This window comes from Trachymyrmex cornetzi, unplaced genomic scaffold (assembly GCF_001594075.2).
Source record: "Trachymyrmex cornetzi isolate Tcor2-1 unplaced genomic scaffold, Tcor1.1 scaffold16, whole genome shotgun sequence".
Classification (NCBI taxonomy): Eukaryota; Metazoa; Arthropoda; class Insecta; order Hymenoptera; family Formicidae; genus Trachymyrmex; species Trachymyrmex cornetzi.
This window is the reverse complement of record NW_017296201.1, coordinates 5,221,712-5,240,374: the sequence shown is the minus strand read 5'-3', so window position 1 is coordinate 5,240,374 and position 18,663 is coordinate 5,221,712. Positions and strand designations below refer to the sequence as shown.

Here is an 18,663-nt window from a genome sequence, read left to right as displayed (position 1 = left end):
CAGTTATAGTACACAAATTTATTATCGTACTTACAAGGAAATATGTAATGCAGAAACTTTGATGTATTAATAATACAGGATATAATTCAATAATTTGTTAATACTAATCAATATTTCATATTTTGCATTTCAAGAATCATATTTACATGACGAATTAGTTATACATGGCAATTGTACTTATACCTTATACTTTTTGGGGTTCTATTTAACTCAGGCCTGTCCAATACTTTGCTCGTGAATCGAAAACGCTTCCCCCTCTCCGTCATCTCAGTAGAGCAAAATGGAGCGAAAATAACAAAGGATAGGCGCCAAGGTTCCGCCTGAATTCAGGTCTGTCCGAGATTCATAGAATAAAGGAGCCAAGGGAGAACCCATTTCTCAATATACAATTATTGTAGCTGTTTTTTATTATGTTTATTATGCTCAGCAGTGACACCCAAAAATTACAATAAAATTTAATCACAAACATTTCCACCTTTAATTTGATCATCATCAGTGATTTTTACAACTTATGATGACCAGATTAAAGGTCGAAATTTTTTAATAGATTTTATTGTAATTTTTATTTTATGTGATTGTATATTTATTTCCGCATAAGGCAACAAGCGTTAGCCCCCAAAAGCCTTTTAATACTTAAATTATTTTAATATTTTTTAAAAATTGTGCAAATAAACTGTCCCGAGAAAAAAATGTATTTTATATACAATTGTAAATAATTATATATTGTTAAATTATATTATTAATTTTATATAGTTATATATGTATATAATTTTATATACATATAATTGTACTTAACTATTTACATAATTATATATAATTTTATATAATTATATATAAAACATTTTTTCCTCGGATGATTGTATGCTTAAATAACTGTCTATACATTTTATGAATTTTTATTTTATGAATCTCGGACAGACCTGAATTCAGGCGGAGTCTTGGCGCCTATCCTTTGTTATTTTCGCTCCGTCTCGCTCTACTAAGATGACGGAGTGGGGGAAGCGTTTTCTACTCACGAGCAAAGTGTTGGACAAGCCTGATTTAACCTGATACTCAAATCTAAATTTTCAATATTTTTATAGCTGATGTAATTACAATTTACAATCAACATACCGTAAGTCCGGATCTACAATAGGGTTTTAAGCCTCAAGCCATAAGAAATGGGCGAATCACAGTCGCTTATTCTTCTCGGATTCGATTGTAATTGATCACTGTTGTAGATCCGGTATAATACGCATTTTGCAAAAAAAAATACAAAAACATTAAATATAAAATATTAATAAATCGATTATAATTAACTTTTCGTTTTGTGAAGTATTGTATTATAATCTTTATTTTCTGAGTTGTAGTTTCATCAAATGATGTACTTCTGCTTTCCTATTACTAATATACATGAACGAGAAAAAAAGGCGAAGTCATTCAAGTAGTACGTTCATATATATACTATTGGATAAGAAAGTGGCAGACTGAGCGGAAAATTTGCAATCGAAAGAACATTTGATCCTGATAACTTCATAAAACGGAGGATCGTATTTTATGATTAAGAAGATTCTGCATTATGTATTTCTTATTTTTTCATGAAAAAATCACTTCTATTTTTTACTGTGTGATAACAAACATGATCTTCATTCACATAATTCATGTAGAATTTAATTACTGGCTTTTTTCTTCGGCTATTTAGTTCTCCCTACTCTCTATGGCAATCAAATGGTAGTATAAGAAACTTTGGATGTTCACGACACTTATGTGATTCATATATTCTTGTAACACGTGATTTTTGTGTAATACAAAATACACAGTTATTCTCAAACTTCTCTAATTTCAGATGGTATAGATGTTTTAAATGTATAATCAACAGTTTCGCGTAACTAAAAATATGATAAAGCATTTAAAAGTAGAGAGAGAAGTTGATATACCATTATCTATATAATAAAAGATTCTTTTTGAGCATCAGGCAGCAGTTTAAAGAATGTATACGGGGTGTCTCAGGCATTCTATGTCGGACTGCAATCGTTAGAGGCCAAATTAAAAATTTAAGTAAATTTGCTTCGCTGTCGATGCATTAACAATTTTACAATTATAAGTGACCTAAAAATTATAGAATTTTGGCGATTAAGTTAGATTTTTTATTCATGTCTTGGTCGCCAAAATAAATGTTAAAGATTAAGAAATTACACAAAGAAATGGCATCGACTTAATTTCAAAGTTGCCAAAGAATTAAAAGTCGACAGCAAATTTGCAGTGCCCGAGACACTATGTAAGGCATTAGATATATATTGGCGTAATAGTAGTGACAACTAGCGTTTGCTATATTTGCAATCTTCGACGAGGATATATAAAGAATTTATAAAGTTTATAATCGCTGCTGTAGTAGTCAATTGTAAAGCGTTATGGCACAAAACTAGATATGTGACTAAAATATATGCTTGTAATATATATATATATATATATATATGCATATATATATTATACAAATACATATATACATATATATACATATACATGTATAATATATAATATATACATATTATATATTATATATAATCTGATGTTATATATATATATATATTACGTTTCCTAAATTTTTTCGAAGTCATACAATATTATTTTTCATGATAGAAAAGATACTTAGACGTAGCGTCATGCTGTGCATTTGTATACATTCTAGTATTAACGAGCTGAAAATATTGGAATTGAATTCACACACAGAGTGACACTGTGAGGACTAAGTTAGATTAATTAGAATTAGTTTCTGTATCAACTTGCATAATAAGTTTCACGATATACCTGCTTCATAATAAATCGTTATTATTTTAAATTTTACGCAGGATATTTAAGAACAATAAAGTTATGTACAGCTAAATTTTGCTTCGCGTCAGCGCGTATAATCTAGCTGAATCTAGCATTATAATATACTAAATAATTAAATATTCATACAATTGTTCGTAATATCGCGCATTAACTAATCAATTGAAAAAGGAATTATACAGTTCTCTTTGTATATTTTTCCAATGTTTACGGCTACGCCTGTTTTATATAAAGATTAGTCATCTTATTTTATAATACTTCTTAGTATTCTGCTTTGTTATTTACAGAATATATTTTACGAGTTGTTGCAGTTTCTTAAAATGCGGTTTATTTCCACTTATGTGAAGAATCTCGGTACATAAGAATATCAAAACAAATATATACTTTATACGTATATTAGAAACATGAAGAAATTAAATAATAATTGAAGGAATTTGTATAACGTAAAATATTTAAATTCTGCTACGACTTTCTCTTTTTTAGAAGCGTTTGTTACATATTTGACGTTTGATAAACGCGTTAGAAATCATTATAAAAATGTGTTACATATTACTATAGAAATTATTTTATATTTCGTCGTATACAGAGAGGCTTAAGTATTTTTTATATGTGTAAGAACAAGATGAATTAAAGCTCTTTTTGTAAAAGAGATAAGAATACGCACTTACATTGTGAAATTTCAATATATCTATATAATATTTTTTGTGATGCATAATATTTAATATTGTTAAATCCGTAAATTTTTAATTGCTTTTATAATCTAGTCATGTAGAACAAAATATGTTAAAAAACTTTACGATAATATTATTAAATTCCTTCTATATATCATCAAATCTTTTATTTATGATCCTCCCACAAGTATTTTCTTGAATAAGTTAATTAAATGAAATTATAAGGTAAAATGTATTTTTTCTCAATTGACAAAAATATTAAATATTAAGTACAGTTTTCAATGTTTCAATAACTAAAATCGCAAAATTTTTTTTTAATTTCAAGAAAATTCCAAAAATTATATTATGACAGGGGAGAGAGACGCTATTTTTCGTTATATATCCTGGTGAAAATTTTTCCTAAAATTCATATAATTTTTCAAAATTTTTATATATCTACCTTTTTTAAGAATTTCTGTATTTTTTATACGAATAGTATATGCATTCTTCAGAAGTACTAAATAAGAAAATACATCTCTCTTTTCATATACGTGAATTCTGAAATATTCTAAAATATTTAAAATTTCTCTCTCATCCTAGAGAATTTCTGAAGAAAATTTATAAAATCTGAAAAAGTTTAAGATATTTTTTTTAAACCTTTATTAAAATTATGACAATATATTTTTTAAATATGAGATATAAGAATTTTTTTCATCAGGGCCGAAGTATGATAACATCAGGAAGAAAAACTAAGGGCCAGTTTCACCAACGCTGGATTAAATTAATCGACCGTTGACTGATCGCGCTGAAACCGCGTTTACTGTAGAATTGACCAATTGCGGTTGACAGTTATTCACGATTAAGATTGATCGGCATTGATGAAACCGACCCTAAGGAGACTCTACTTAGCAGCTCATTCTACATTAGACGCAAGCCGATCGCAAATTTGTTGCGACAGCCAATTTGAAGCTTGCATTTTGAAATCAACGCTTTATACTGTCGCAATATAGTATTGACTGTAGCAATTTACGTCGACTAAATATAATCTGGGCCCTTACCGGGAAAAAATGTTTTATATATAATTATATATATTTATACAGGGTGTCTGATAATTCTTCTGACGGAGTTCGTTAACATGTAGAGCACTAAACTGAGACGGAAAGTCCTGTACCATTTTACAATTTTCGCAATAGTTAACGAGATATTAGGGGCTCCGCACAATAAAAGGAACAGGGAATAGAGAACAGAGAATAAGAATTTCAACCTATCAGAAATCATGTATTGTGGAATACGCAGGGTGTATTCCACAATACATGATTTCTGATAGATTCCTTTTATTGTGCGGAGCTCCTTAGTCTCTAAAGATTACCGAATACGTGTGTCCGCCCGGCTTACTACTACGCCAAGCGTACGCTTCTGATTCGCTCAAATATCGCACCAAACCAAAATGGCGGCTGATCAATTGTGCCACGAATTTTCCTCGATGCCCATTCCAGTCAGTGTTATTAGACGGGCTGGATTTCTGACGCATGCGCGTCCAATTTAGCTTCAGTAACGTACCGGTCACTAATAAATAAAAGATCATTAGTCGCCTATGTAAAATTTTTTCAAATTTTACATAGGCGATTAATGATCTCCTATTTATTAGTGACCGGTACGTTACTGAAGCTACATTGGACGCGCATGCGTCAGAAATCCGGCCCGTCTAACAACACTGTGTTGAGTGTGATTGAGTGTGGAAAGTGTGAATACTGTGAATTGTGAGTTCTGTGAGAGAGCAGTGCCATTTGTGTTAGTAGACGTCGGTAGTGATGTGGAACTTTGCAACGGTGGAAATATGACGAAAATAAATCCGTTTACGAATGTCTCGTTTCTGCGTATCACGACAATTCTTTGTGCAATATCGTTATGTCTAGCCGCCCTGTCCGATAAACAATTATGTTACGATCCAAATTGTTCGGGTAATTGAAGCCATACTTTAGATCTGAAACCCATAACATACTTCTTTTCTCGTTCTACTTGGCCGCATTATGATCATTGCATTACTTTCCCTTGTTATTTAGAACCTGTTTCACTGGCCAGAACTATACTCGCTTACAATGCAAACGATCGCGAGGTGATGTCATTTGGTGTCAATGTAGATGTCAAAGTTTTTAGTAAAGGCTCTGGAAAACGGACGGACTTATGGGGTGTTGAGGTATACTTTATATTATCTTTTTATTGAATCTTTCTATGTTATATTGTGACGTAATATTTTTATTGTTTATATTTATAAAAACTTTAACTTTCTCTCTCTGCTGATATCTAAGATTGCTATTTCTTGATTCTATAAAAGATATACTTTCTCCATGTAATGATTGTTGTTTCAGATAAATGGCGAGCGTGGATTCGCACCCAAAGCATTTCTCAATGAATATAAAGTTCTAAAACGTGATTTATTGTATGAAGTGCCTATTTATAAATTTAATGGTGAAGTTAAAGTTCAGCCCGAGAAACTCGAATCAACAGAGAAAGAGAGTAGCGAATCACATACTTTGTCAAAAGATGAATTATCTCAGGATAATAATGAGACACCGTCGTTGAAATCTATAGATGAAGGTATCATAAAAGAATCTCATGCAATCAATGCAGATAGTGTATCACCTTCTTACGAAGTGATAGATGGTACCACAGTTTATTTTGAGAGTAATCCATCTGTGCAACCCAGCTCTGTGTCTGAAGTTGCTCACACTACTGCATTGCCGAATGAACAAGCTTCAATGACTCCTGATTCTGAAATAGAAGAATTATCATCTGCCAAGAATACATTTATCAATAACAAAGAATTAGAACCAGGCACGAATGACGCCAGTAGTGAACTTGAAGGAATTAAATTAGATATCCATAAAGATACAAGCCTTGATTTTTCGATAGAAAATTCAGAAGCAATAATTGGATCAACCTTAGATACAGCGAATAAAAATGGCATTTCAGTGCTTGATGGCAGTAGTAAGTCTGAAAAAGAATCATTTAAAAAGGTAGAACATACAGAAAAATTAGATGACAGTGCTAAGGAAAATGTAGAAGATAATAAGAAAGAGAAAGTTACCGAACATGTTAAAAGCGACAGTATATTTGCCTCCATTACGAAAACATTTAACATATTATCTAACTCAGAAACTGTGACAACAGACAGCACTATTACTCGAAGTAGCGATGATACAACTCCTGAAACTATTGAGAACAGTCTACAATTACAGGAACAAGTTTCGGAAAATATTGGAGTTGATCCTGTAACCGAAAACATTCTTCAATCTCAAATAAAATTAGAATCAAATATAGATCAAAATTTTATAGATAAAGAAAAAGTAGAAGCGCTACAAGAAGTTATACATGAGAGTACTACTGAGAGTATTACTGAAAGCATAAAAGTTTCTGATGAAAAGGTAGATGAAACTTCCACAATTATTTTGGAAAATATTATATCTAGTGATGTGCCTTCACCTGATAATGTAGTACATGAAAATGCTGATAAACCTGCCAAAGAATTGCCAACAACACCTCCAATTTTAGCGAACGAGAGTTCTGTTTCAAAACTCGACGTTGATAACCATGTTAAAAATATTGAAAAACCGAAAACCAATGACGCAAAGAAAGTTACGGAAAATATAAGGACTAACGATGCAATTATTTCTGGTGAAAAAGAATCAACGATCTTGTCTAATTTGCAAGAAACTGTAACCACAAATATCACTACTCAAAGTAGCGACGATATTGAGCAGAAATTACTAGAAAGTAATGAAGCATATCTCGAAAATATAAAGAAAAATGTCGATAACGAAGAAACCATTGGCCAAGCTGATAAAAATATAATTGCTGAAATTTCAGAAACTATTAGCTTATCATCTGAAATAGCAGAAAATATCACGACAAAATCATTTTCAGAAAGTTATTCTGTTGATGAAAATATAGCAATTACAGATGAGGCATTAAATCGTAGCGCTGAAAATATTCAATTTAATAAAGAATCAATTGTACATAACAATGTAAATAAAAATGATAACTTAGTCAACGACATTAGCTCTGATAATGTTCCTATGGAATCTAATGAAATCTCGAAATCTAGCGATCTCGGGCCGAAGCAGTCTACAGATTCTAGTCAAGAGAGTATAATCTCAGAGCAAACAATGATTCTTAATAAAATTCTCAAGAAACAAGATTTACCAAGCATTGAAAATTTGGAACACAAAGATAGTAAGTTATTGATTAATTATAGTATAGAAAAGTTTCAGTATTATGTAGAATACCTATATTATATAATGTTAATATGATTATATCTAAACTCAGCTTTATATGTTTAGACGAAAGTCAGATCGTCAACTCTGGAAAGGAAGAAGAAACCTTACTTGGATATGGTGATCACATAAGCAGTGAAATTAAGGTTTTGTATAAAAAGAAGAATGGAAATAATAGCTTGGAGAGACTAGAATCCACACCTTTTCCAAACGAAGCAGAAGGTATTAATTATTTTATTCTATATACAATAATATTTGTTAAGTTCTTTGAAAATGTAATGTGATATTTTTGCATAGTAACTTGCACAACAATATGTACAACTTGTACGAAAGATCACAAATGTATAACCGAGACAGTAAGTGAGAACGAAGTAAGTTTTACGGAAATTTTTTGTATATTACTCATTTGCACACTTATTTTTATATTATTACTCATTTTTACATATTTTTAACAATTTTTTCTCTGCAATAGAAGGTAGACCTTAAAAAAGGACAAGATGAAGAAGACAATTTAATGGATAAAACAAGATTGGATCATAATTATTGGAAAACATTAATGTATCTGTGTGTAACAGCGTTTGCAACACTCGCGTTCACTCTCGGATATTATTACATTGAGGTAAAATGATCTCGCTTATATTTAAAGTGCTCGAAACAGAATTTCAAATCCATAATTTAAATTCATTCTGCATATTAAAATCATATCTAAATCTTATTTTATTAACTATTTCTGTTTTGAGATGTTATATGATTAGTTATGCAAAATATTTAAACACCATCATTCAATAAAGTTTAATGATAAATACGTTTCTGTTCAGAATATAAGAAGAGATGGACAGCTTATTGCAAGAATTAATGACCTCGAGAAAGAATTGTTAGTTTCAACAAAAGAATGTGAAGTACTCGGAGAGAATCTAAAATCTACCAAAGATAAGGTGAGCAGTATATGTGAGCAAATTGATTTTTTGCTATTTTGATACGTTTTCTTTATCGATTATTAAAATTTGAAAGTATGCTAAACTTTAAATATTTTAACAAGTAAGAGAATAAAGCCTGTAAAACTTGTTGTGTATTTACATTATACGATCTTAATAAATCGTTTATTATTGTTTAAATATTTTAGTTGCATTGCATAGAAGATGAATCATTTGGTTCTAACGAAATGGTTGTATCGCTAAAAGCTGATTTAGAAATGTCACAGGTACATGCACAAGTATTTTTCGTTTTTTTTTATGTCTATATGAATTAAAAATTGCACATTTCAACATTTACGTTTTTCTGTCATAGAATGCAAAGATGGAGTTGGAAGAACAAGTGACTTCGTTGGAGAAAGAGTTAGAAAACATAACAGAAGCTGGTTTAGAAATGGAGCGTATGCTAAGAGAAATGTTATCGTCGAACAATGAAGTTAATCCATTAGCTCAATCAGTGGAAAATCTACAGACGCGATTAGACACTCAACAAGCCGCGAACGAGTCCTTAACAAATGCATTGAATCTTAAGGCTCAAGAGGTAAGAGCAATTTATCACAATATATTATTTGCAGATCGATTTTATTTGATTAGAAAAGCACTGCTTTTTATTTCTTAATTGTGATACAGCGTGAACTTGAGGTTAATATTTATTATAATATTCGTTTATATATCTATACGAATATAATAAACATTTTTAAAGATAATATTTATATTTTCAACAGATAATTTACATGTTAAATACAATAAATTTATTGCAGATTGAGACTTTATCAGCAGAGCTTACTTCTGCTAAGAAGAAATGCGAGGAGCTTGAAGTAAAATATTTGCAGATACAGGATGAATTGGCGACTCAGAAAAATCTTAAAAATAATATAGAACAAACATTAACAGATAAAGTACATAATTTGGAAGAACAAGTAGAGCAAGTAAGTTCGTAATTATATACATTAGTCAAAATTAATACATAAAAATTAAAATATGTTTAATTACTGATAGATATATGGTCCAATTATTACTTTTTCCTTAGTTGTCTACTGAAAAGTCGTCGTTATATAAAGAATTGAAAGACAAAGAGATAGAAGTAAAAGAACTATTAGAAATTATCAGCCAAGTCGAGTCAAACAACTTCGATTTGGAAAAGTTATACGACGTATCTCGCATTAAAATTGAAACAGTGCAACTGCGTGAGGAGAGAGACGAATTAAAGATGCGATTAAACGATGTTGATGGAGCTCATCAGTTATTAGAAGGTACTTTTTTTTTTAAAGAAAAAGATATTAAAAATTTCATCTATTTGATAATTTTTTGAACTTAAATCTTATTCATAACAATATTTTTGTGTTGCAGAACATATGAAACTTGTTAAGGAAGAAATAGTTGCGTTAAGCGATCAGTGTAAAATGGCTGAAAAAGAAAGGAAAGATGCGGAGACACGACTTGAAGTTTTATCAAAGTTTTTCCAAGATAAAGAAACCGAACGCCAAAAGTAAGTGGTGATTTAACCCCCAGAATTACATGTTTAAAAAGTTATACTTAAATAAACTATTAAAAAAATCTATAATCTCTTCTCTTAGGGAAGAGACTATTTGGTTACAAAAACAAGGAGAAGTTGTATCAACGGTCGAAAGGTTACACACAATGCAAAATGAAATTCAAAATTACAAGTAAGTATTATTTCAATTATTTGATATAATACATCCAAAGAGAATTTAATTTACGAAAAGTTAGAGTAAAGTGGATACTTGTATGTGGATCATGATTACAAGAATTTATGTAAGTTTATGCGCTACAATCAGTTTATCATAGGAAATTGAATTTCAGACAACAAATAGAAATGTTAAAACGGGAGATCGTGGATCAGGAAAGGGAGTACAAAAATCAAATATCCGCTCTAGAAACAAAGGCACATGAGCAATGGGTATGTGTAGCATATATGATGTGTAGCACATATGTATGTAGCACATATGAGAAAAATGTGAATACAAGTACATGTTACTGAGAAATACTTACATAAAATTTCATTTGTTTTATAAGGTCGCTGCCCGTCAAAATGAGCGCCGTTTGGAAGAATCGAAAGCTGAGGCTGGTCAATTACGTAATCGTCTTACACTCGTAGAGAAAAATTTAAATGATACAGATCCCGAAGCGAAGCTACATCGTAAGTATTCCTCTGTTATGAAATATTAATTATACCCGTATTTAGTCCGATAATGAATTAAATACAATTTTTAGTTTGAATCAGATTTTATTGTCGATCATAACTTTTACTTTTTCCATATAGAAATATATATTCATTTTTTGTAGATGAATAATAATTTGTCATAAAGTTCTTATAGAAATTGTAACACGTAGTAACGTTGCGATCTGTAGAGTAAGATTATTTAGTTTCTTAGAAAATAATAATTAAAAGATATGTACAATAATATTATCTGAGATAATAAGCATGTTGGCAACGTTCATCTACGGTGGATCGCAAAATATCGCACGGAATTTACACTTTGGATTGTCTATTTTCTTAAACTGATTTCCAAACACAGGCCTGGAAGCGAACGGAGAAACTGTGACTTCCCCGCCACTGTTCATAGGAGCAGAATCGTCCAATTCTCCCGTAATGTTTAGCAGTTCCTCGGGAGTTCCGCCGCCCCCGCCACCTTCCTACCTACACTGTTTCCCACCGTATCTGCCACCCTTACCGCCCGCCACTACTTCTGGTCTACCTCCGTATGATATCAGTCAACGTCCTCCGCCACTCGGCGGCAGATTGTCGTCACCTCCGCCGATGTTACCGCCGCCGGCGTTACACCGCCCTCCGGCTTCCGGGGGCAGATACGAGAATGCCGGTTCCCCGCCACCACCTATGTCTCCGCATTTACTTCCACCGTTTGACCACCATAGATCACCACCACTGCCTCCGTTCGGTAGTGATCATATTCTGCCTCTTCCTCCACCCGGCTCGATATTTCCTCCCATGGGAACGGCGCATCCATGGGGTGAAGACTCACTGCCGCATCCGCGCAATTCTGGTTTTCATCCTCATCAACGAGAGCAACGTGCGCGCAATCATAAAGGTTTGTGAAAACGATGACAGAAAGCGACGACACGCATTTCATCGGCATGCCACGTAGCGTTAATCTGTTAGAACAACCTGACGTTTTCCGTCCTTTTGGGAAATTTGTATTTTGGTTGTTATTATTATCATCTGTCCTTTTATTTTTGTGCATGCAAGGACGCAAACGTTTCTCTAAAGTGAAACAGTTTTGGAGTACTATGGAAGGAAATAATCCCAAATAGAGTCAGGTTAAAGAGTTTATAATCAACGATTTTAATTTATGCTAATGACATATATAATGTACTTTTAATTTTTTAAGCATAATTTTGATATTTTTTTATCATTCTTATTATTATCATGAAAAATCTATTTAAAATAAAATTCAGATGAAAAGGTAGCTCCAATTTACCTTTTTTCCCTAAGTTTTGTATATATTTTATCAAATTAATTTTTTTTATCACCATTCTATATGTTAAATCATAGGATAAATCTTTTTATTTGCGTGTATTGCAGCAATTAAGGAACATATTAAAAAAGGTATATTTTACTTAATTAGATATTAATTTTTTTAGGTTCCTTACATTCTTCGGGAGAATCATTGGATAAGGCACATCACGGAAAAGTTTAAGTTTTGTATCTTGTTATTCAATACACTTGTACAAAGGCCAAATCGTCACTGTATCAGTGAGAGTTCTCATTGTGTAACAATTATAAATAAATATGTGATGATAAAAATTTTACGTCAAATATTAATAGAAGAAACGTATTATACACAGGAATTTATTAAACAGTGTCATCTGTTAATGTTATTGTATCTGTGATTATTATGTAGTAGACTATTCCCTGTTATTTTATTTAAAAGTAGCAATTTTTTATTATCAGTCATCTGATAAATTAGTAATTTCTTTATTTTATGATTTTGAAATTGGTGTATAACAAGTTATTTGTAAGAACTTATAACAATATTTTTATACATTTTAATTGTATTATGAAAACGGAAGAAACACTGAAAATTTGTAATTAAGTTATATATTTCTGGTATAATATATACTTTAGATAGCAAATGTTCATAGTAGATAAAATATTGTAATAAAATTCTTATAATCAGTAGATTATAAAAGATATAATTGTTATATATGGTTTTAAAAATCGAAATAAATTGTAATTTATTACGATAGGCTGTGTTATAAAAGTTATTGCAGATTTAATTATATAACTTTAGCTAAAATAAAGAAAATTGGATATTTTTTACTTTTTTATCTTTTAAAAAATCGATATAATTAAAGTGAAATGTTATAATCAATTTGTGATATAAGTGAATATATAAACTATTTTTTTATTTTTATGTTTATATTTTTTATAAAGCATAATTTAAGTTATTTGTAAAATCGTTTACCCCCAAAAATGAAAATTATGCATTTATTATCTATAGAAATATTTTCTTTTTATATTTTTGTATTCAGTGAAATGCGAGATATACAAGTAACGTAATATTTAAATACTTACAATAGTATTTAAATGTACTTACAATATTCACAATTCAGGGAAAGGGCGAGGAATGCACGCAATATCATTTGTTATAGCCTGTATGTATGTCGCAGCTTTGTAAAAACCATTTTCTCTCTTTGTTTCTTATATCACAAATAGTGGATATGAATGATAAAAGTATAATGATATTATAAAACAATTTATCGATAGTGTTATGCTAAGAATACTACAAAAAATATAAAGAAAAATATCAAGACTGCAAATATCTTTATCATTAGCCACCTATTACTTGTCACAGATTGAAAGTATTTTAGTATTTCGGTGTGTGCAGCTTCCACATTTAGCTCGGTATCTTCTATATTACTATCTATCCTGAAAATCAAATATATTTAAAGATTAACAATTTATTTTTGCGAAATATTTTAACAAATTAAAATGTTTTTCTGTTTTCAAGATAATTGCTTTTATTTCTTTTAGATTCATTATATCATTTCCTCTTACCTTTCAACCATTTCTTCTTGTTCTTTAACCATATGCGCTAATTGTTGAAAAATACCCCCTAACTCAACTATAGTAGATTCTATATTTTGCATAGTTTCGGCTCTCGATTGCACATACGCATCCTTGAAGAAGTAGATATATATGTATTCCTATTATATTTAATTACTTCACACTCTTGCCGCTATTACTTACAGTATCATCTTGTATAATTTGTTGTAACTGCTGATTCATCACAGGTTCAAGATCTATCGCAACTGAACTACTAGAAATTTCTTCTTGTAGTAACAAGGAACCTTGTTTCCCAGAAACAACACTCGGAGGGAGCATAGTGGACAGAGATCCTTGAGTGAACTGCTGTCTCCTGCTTTGTTCCTCTCTCATATTCTGCATCAAATAATTTATTTCTTAATGTTTTAAAGTTATTATTTAATTATTATTTTTTAATTTTCCATAACACATTTATAAGCCTATATTCTTTTTGGCAATATCAATTAAATTTATTGTTATTCATAATATTGCCAACAAAAAAAGATATTAAAGAAAATATGTAATTTATCATAGAATATACATGCTATTTTTATCAAAGTACAGAAATTAATTGATCCTAAACTAAAATATTCTACGACAATAAATTTGAGTTACATACCTCAGAACGAACTTCCAAGACACTTTTGAAATGATTAGACATATTAGCTAGCTTTGATTGCAATGTCATCACAATTGAGGAAGAATGAGAAGCAATGTGATGACTCTGAGAAGAACCAAAGCTTTCTCTCTGCGACTTTCCAAGCTCTTGTAGTTTCCCGATTTGAACATTTAAGCTTTTTAGATCCGTTTTTATAATATTTGTAAGCTCTTCAATCTCCATTTGTCTGTCGTTAAATATGGATTTTTTCTTAGCCACTGTAACATAAAATATTAATTATTACAGAACATTTTAAAATGTTTTTATTTCGTAACTTTGCTACCATTTCAGTATGTTCCAATTATTTTTATTCTGTTATGTGTGCTATACAATCTTATAAAGTAGTAATAAAAGTTGACGATAATTGCCAATGATAATCTTAACGTTTCTAATAAAAACTATTCTGTAACCTTTCGACAGTTTAAGGACCTGTTGTATACCGACTTTCATACAAATCTACACACAAGTCTCAAAAAATAAACAATCTTTTTTACACAACAAAGGTAGTTCTATTGTTTGCAATGTTCTACTTGGATACAACATATTGTAATCGTCTGAGCTATGCTCAGCTGAGCTCTTACACAAGGCAAGTTTCTCCAACTTGATATATGTGCCAGCAATATTCCTGCTAATATTCTTAGCTATCATCATAAAGTTCGAGTAGCTCTGTATTTGGCGTGCGCGACGCGGATTTTGCAGGTTCGCTGCGGTCCGCGCCACGGTCCTGCTCTGCATGGAACGGATCGCGTTGGCGAACTCATTGGTTCTGTCGCGGGATGTCATCGTCGTCGTCGTCGTCGTTGTCGTCGGCTGTTGCTCACTTGGGTCCAAATCGACAGTCTCGTCGCTCAACAATCTGCTGCTCGCTTCGTCTCCATCGTAATAGTGCCGCGAGCCGCCCGAGCTCGTAAGGTCGCGATTCACCACGGGCCCTACAACATGACGTCTGCGTGCTGACATCGCAGCATCCTCTCAGCTTTCTCCACGTGCGCGCGTGTCCCGAAGGCTTCGACCACCACCGAGTCCGATAACGTCAACAGATTGCAGCGGTGGCGGCAACGGTGGCGACGACGGCAGCGGACACGTCCGCATGACATCCACACATGACAGTCTCCGCTGACAAGTCTATTCACATACGCAATACGCATGCGTACGCGCATATACGTGCGAATACTCGCGCGTCTACAATCGGGTCATAGAAATACTGTGAACTGTCACGTGCGGCAAGTTCAAAGCCGCGTTGGCGTACGCAACGGCGCGCCATTTTTCTCATGGACGCGCGACTTTTGAACGGAGGAGCTTATTCGCAGTGGACTAGAATCGATTCTAGCCGGCCAAAAGTCGGAAACAATGAAATGTTTCATCTTTTGTTGCATATGATTAAATTAGCTTTTAGTAAAAATATGTAGTACAAACATTTTTTTTAAATCTTTGAAAACACTTGAATTAATTATAGGATCAAATTTCCGCTACGTTATAATATAGCAAATAGTTCTTATAAGTATGCTTAAAATAAAATTCGGTTTCTATTATATCAGCAGCTAATTTAATCGTATAGAATAAAAAAATACAATTTATTTTTTCGACTTTTGGTCGATTAGAATCGATTCTGTCCCATTTTGTGTCGTTCCGTTGATTCTATACGTTTTGTATCTGATGATAAAAATTCAGCAAGTTCTATTAATATTTATAAGAAAAAGAAAAAATAACTCAAGGGAAAATTATTTAAAATTTAATTATATGAAATTACAATTCCAGCTTTAGGATAAAAATTAGATTTAAAAGGTCAAATAATAATCATTGCATGATTTGAAAGTAAAAAGTAATGAAATACATGAAATTCTCGAAAGTTATTATTAGTATTATAAGTATAAAGTGCTGTTCAATGATAGAAAATGTCAATATCTTTTATTCTGTGTTATATCGCTATTTATTCATTAAAAAAACAAGAAATTTTCGTTAAATTATTTAAAAAAACGAACGGTATTATATAATATAAGAGCAAAAAACATTTTCCCCAAATTGTTACGATAGTAACATTGGCGTATTCAAACCGGAAAAAGCTGCTAGCCTGCTCACCGCGATTGAATATTTATGATTGGTTGAATTTATAAGAACCAACCAATCGTGTTTATTTGCTTGGCGAGCAGACTAGCCGTTTTGTCAACTTGAATGTGTCCATTATCATGCGCGGGCAATTGATTGAAAAAGTTAATGACCGCAGCACAGACTCTTGCATAACGCATAATGCATAAGGGAATCATCCAATCAAAATTCTTCTTTTCCGTGAAATGGGAGGAAAGAATTTGATTGGTTGATTCGCTTATGTACTATGCGTTATGCAAGAGTCTGTGCTGCGGCCATAATCGTCACAGATGTTTGATTTTCATTTATTTCTCTTGATAGAAAACTTGAAAAATTTGAGAGAAAATTCGGAAAAATTTATTTGTACGATAGCATTTATGTGAATTGCATTTATTGACACATTTAATATATATTTAGGCTGAACTTAAGTCTAATTCGGACTTTTATGTGTTATCTTAAAACCTTAAATATCGGATATAAAAATTATTAAGATGTAATAATTAAATCGTAAATTTATGTAAACTACATTACATACCCAGTGAGAAATGACAATGGAATCGATGTTGAATTGACATCGAATCGATATCGATTTAATGTCGATTCCATTGTCATTTCTGACTGGGATATAGTCGTATTGTCGGAATATAATTTGCTACTATTTTATTGCATCAACTTTTTTTTTAATCAGCTTACAGTACGACTTACAATCCGTAAGAAATACATCTGTATGTCTATATGTATTACAGTACGACTTACAATCTATAAGAAATACATCTGTATGTATGTACGTATGGAAATATGTGAAGATAGCACTACAGGAGAACGAACATTTTTCTTTCTATAAAATTATAAAAAATCGTAACATTCCACGGTAGATATTTCAAACTTTTTCTCCGTAAAAATAGTTTATGAATATTTATTTTCTGCGTGGATATTTGACCATATAATTGTATGTGCCTTGAAAAATTGATGTTTTTCAGCATTGAAGATACCAATGCTTGCGTTCAACAGAAAAGAGCAACTTTGCAACTGTTGTAAAATTCTTTAATATGATTGGTTTGCTTTTAGTTCCTTACTGGATCTAAATATATCTACCTATAAACCAATCATATTAAAGAATCTTACAACAGTTGCAAAGCTGCTTTTGCTCTTGAACGTAGCCATTGTCAAGGAAACTGGAAGAACTGGAATAGCTGGATATATGCACAGGAAATTACAGATTTATTAAATATCAACTTCGTGTAATTTTTTACAAGATAAAAGTCTCTGTGTTCGTTCTATAAATATATACATACGAAATATGTTAAAGCGATACATTAGTAATTTACTTCATATTCGTATTTGGTCATGTAAAACGTGACCAACGTTGGATCAACTGGACTGGAGTAAATATTCCACTTGGCGGACGATGGAGCGGTATAATTAGTTATTACAAAATGGCCTTGCATATATGTATATGTATATATATAAATATATCAACCAGTAAACCGACATGATATGTGACGAAGCATGTGGCTCCGGCGCTTTCACTTTTTTTGCTCGACATTCATGTAAGATAGAACGAGATACGCGAGAATTATATGTAGAAAATATATATATTGATTACTAAATATTACTCATTAATTATCGCACACCAGTTTCATTTTTACTAATTTATAAAATATACAAAAATCTTTAACGCCTTTTTGAAATGTCAGATACATAAACATGTACGGAATATAAATTAGAAGGGGTTCAAGTAATTAATTTTTGAAAAATGCGAGAAATTACATAACACTTTATTTCCATATCAATCGCTGATGCATATGTGTCTTTCAAGCGTATTTCATAAGACATATGTATAAAATTCAACTGTTCGGACTATTCACGATATAAAATGTTCAGTTGAAAAATGTAAACGCACATTGAGCTTTAAATCTCATCTATTTTAATTCCACGTTTAACCGGGAGTTTTAATTTGATTCGAAAGCTTTTAATCGATTAATTAACTTCAAATAAATTCTCGCAATTAATTGAAACCAATTAGCCCCATCTATTCTCAATTTGTATTATCTACGTGTCTATAAATATCCCAGCTTATTCTTTTCAGCGACAGCGATCTTTTTTCCCGAAGAAATGCAGGTAAACGTTATATATATATATATATATA

The 18,663-nt window shown here is 31.4% G+C and overlaps 2 protein-coding genes across 2 annotated transcripts; one reads left to right on the top strand and one right to left on the bottom strand.

Annotated features, from left to right (window-relative positions):
* The first annotated feature begins 5,187 nt into the window (after window positions 1-5,187).
* Window positions 5,188-12,540, top strand: Tango1 (transport and golgi organization 1). Its single transcript, XM_018504112.1, has 17 exons — window positions 5,188-5,419; window positions 5,522-5,655; window positions 5,828-7,691; window positions 7,799-7,954; window positions 8,030-8,103; window positions 8,205-8,351; window positions 8,551-8,667; window positions 8,856-8,933; window positions 9,020-9,244; window positions 9,465-9,632; window positions 9,734-9,956; window positions 10,054-10,192; window positions 10,281-10,370; window positions 10,528-10,624; window positions 10,741-10,864; window positions 11,244-11,774; window positions 12,328-12,540. Exons 1-17 carry the CDS (start codon window positions 5,296-5,298, stop codon window positions 12,381-12,383), a joined length of 4,347 nt encoding a protein of 1,448 aa, XP_018359614.1. The 5' UTR covers window positions 5,188-5,295; the 3' UTR covers window positions 12,384-12,540.
* Window positions 12,541-13,328: 788 nt separating this feature from the next.
* On the bottom strand, window positions 13,329-15,389 carry Syx5 (syntaxin 5). Its single transcript, XM_018503788.1, has 5 exons — window positions 15,011-15,389; window positions 14,391-14,647; window positions 13,937-14,128; window positions 13,745-13,866; window positions 13,329-13,615 (listed from the first exon to the last, which is right to left on the bottom strand). Exons 1-5 carry the CDS (start codon window positions 15,387-15,389, stop codon window positions 13,456-13,458), a joined length of 1,110 nt encoding a protein of 369 aa, XP_018359290.1. The 3' UTR covers window positions 13,329-13,455.
* Window positions 15,390-18,663: the final 3,274 nt, after the last annotated feature.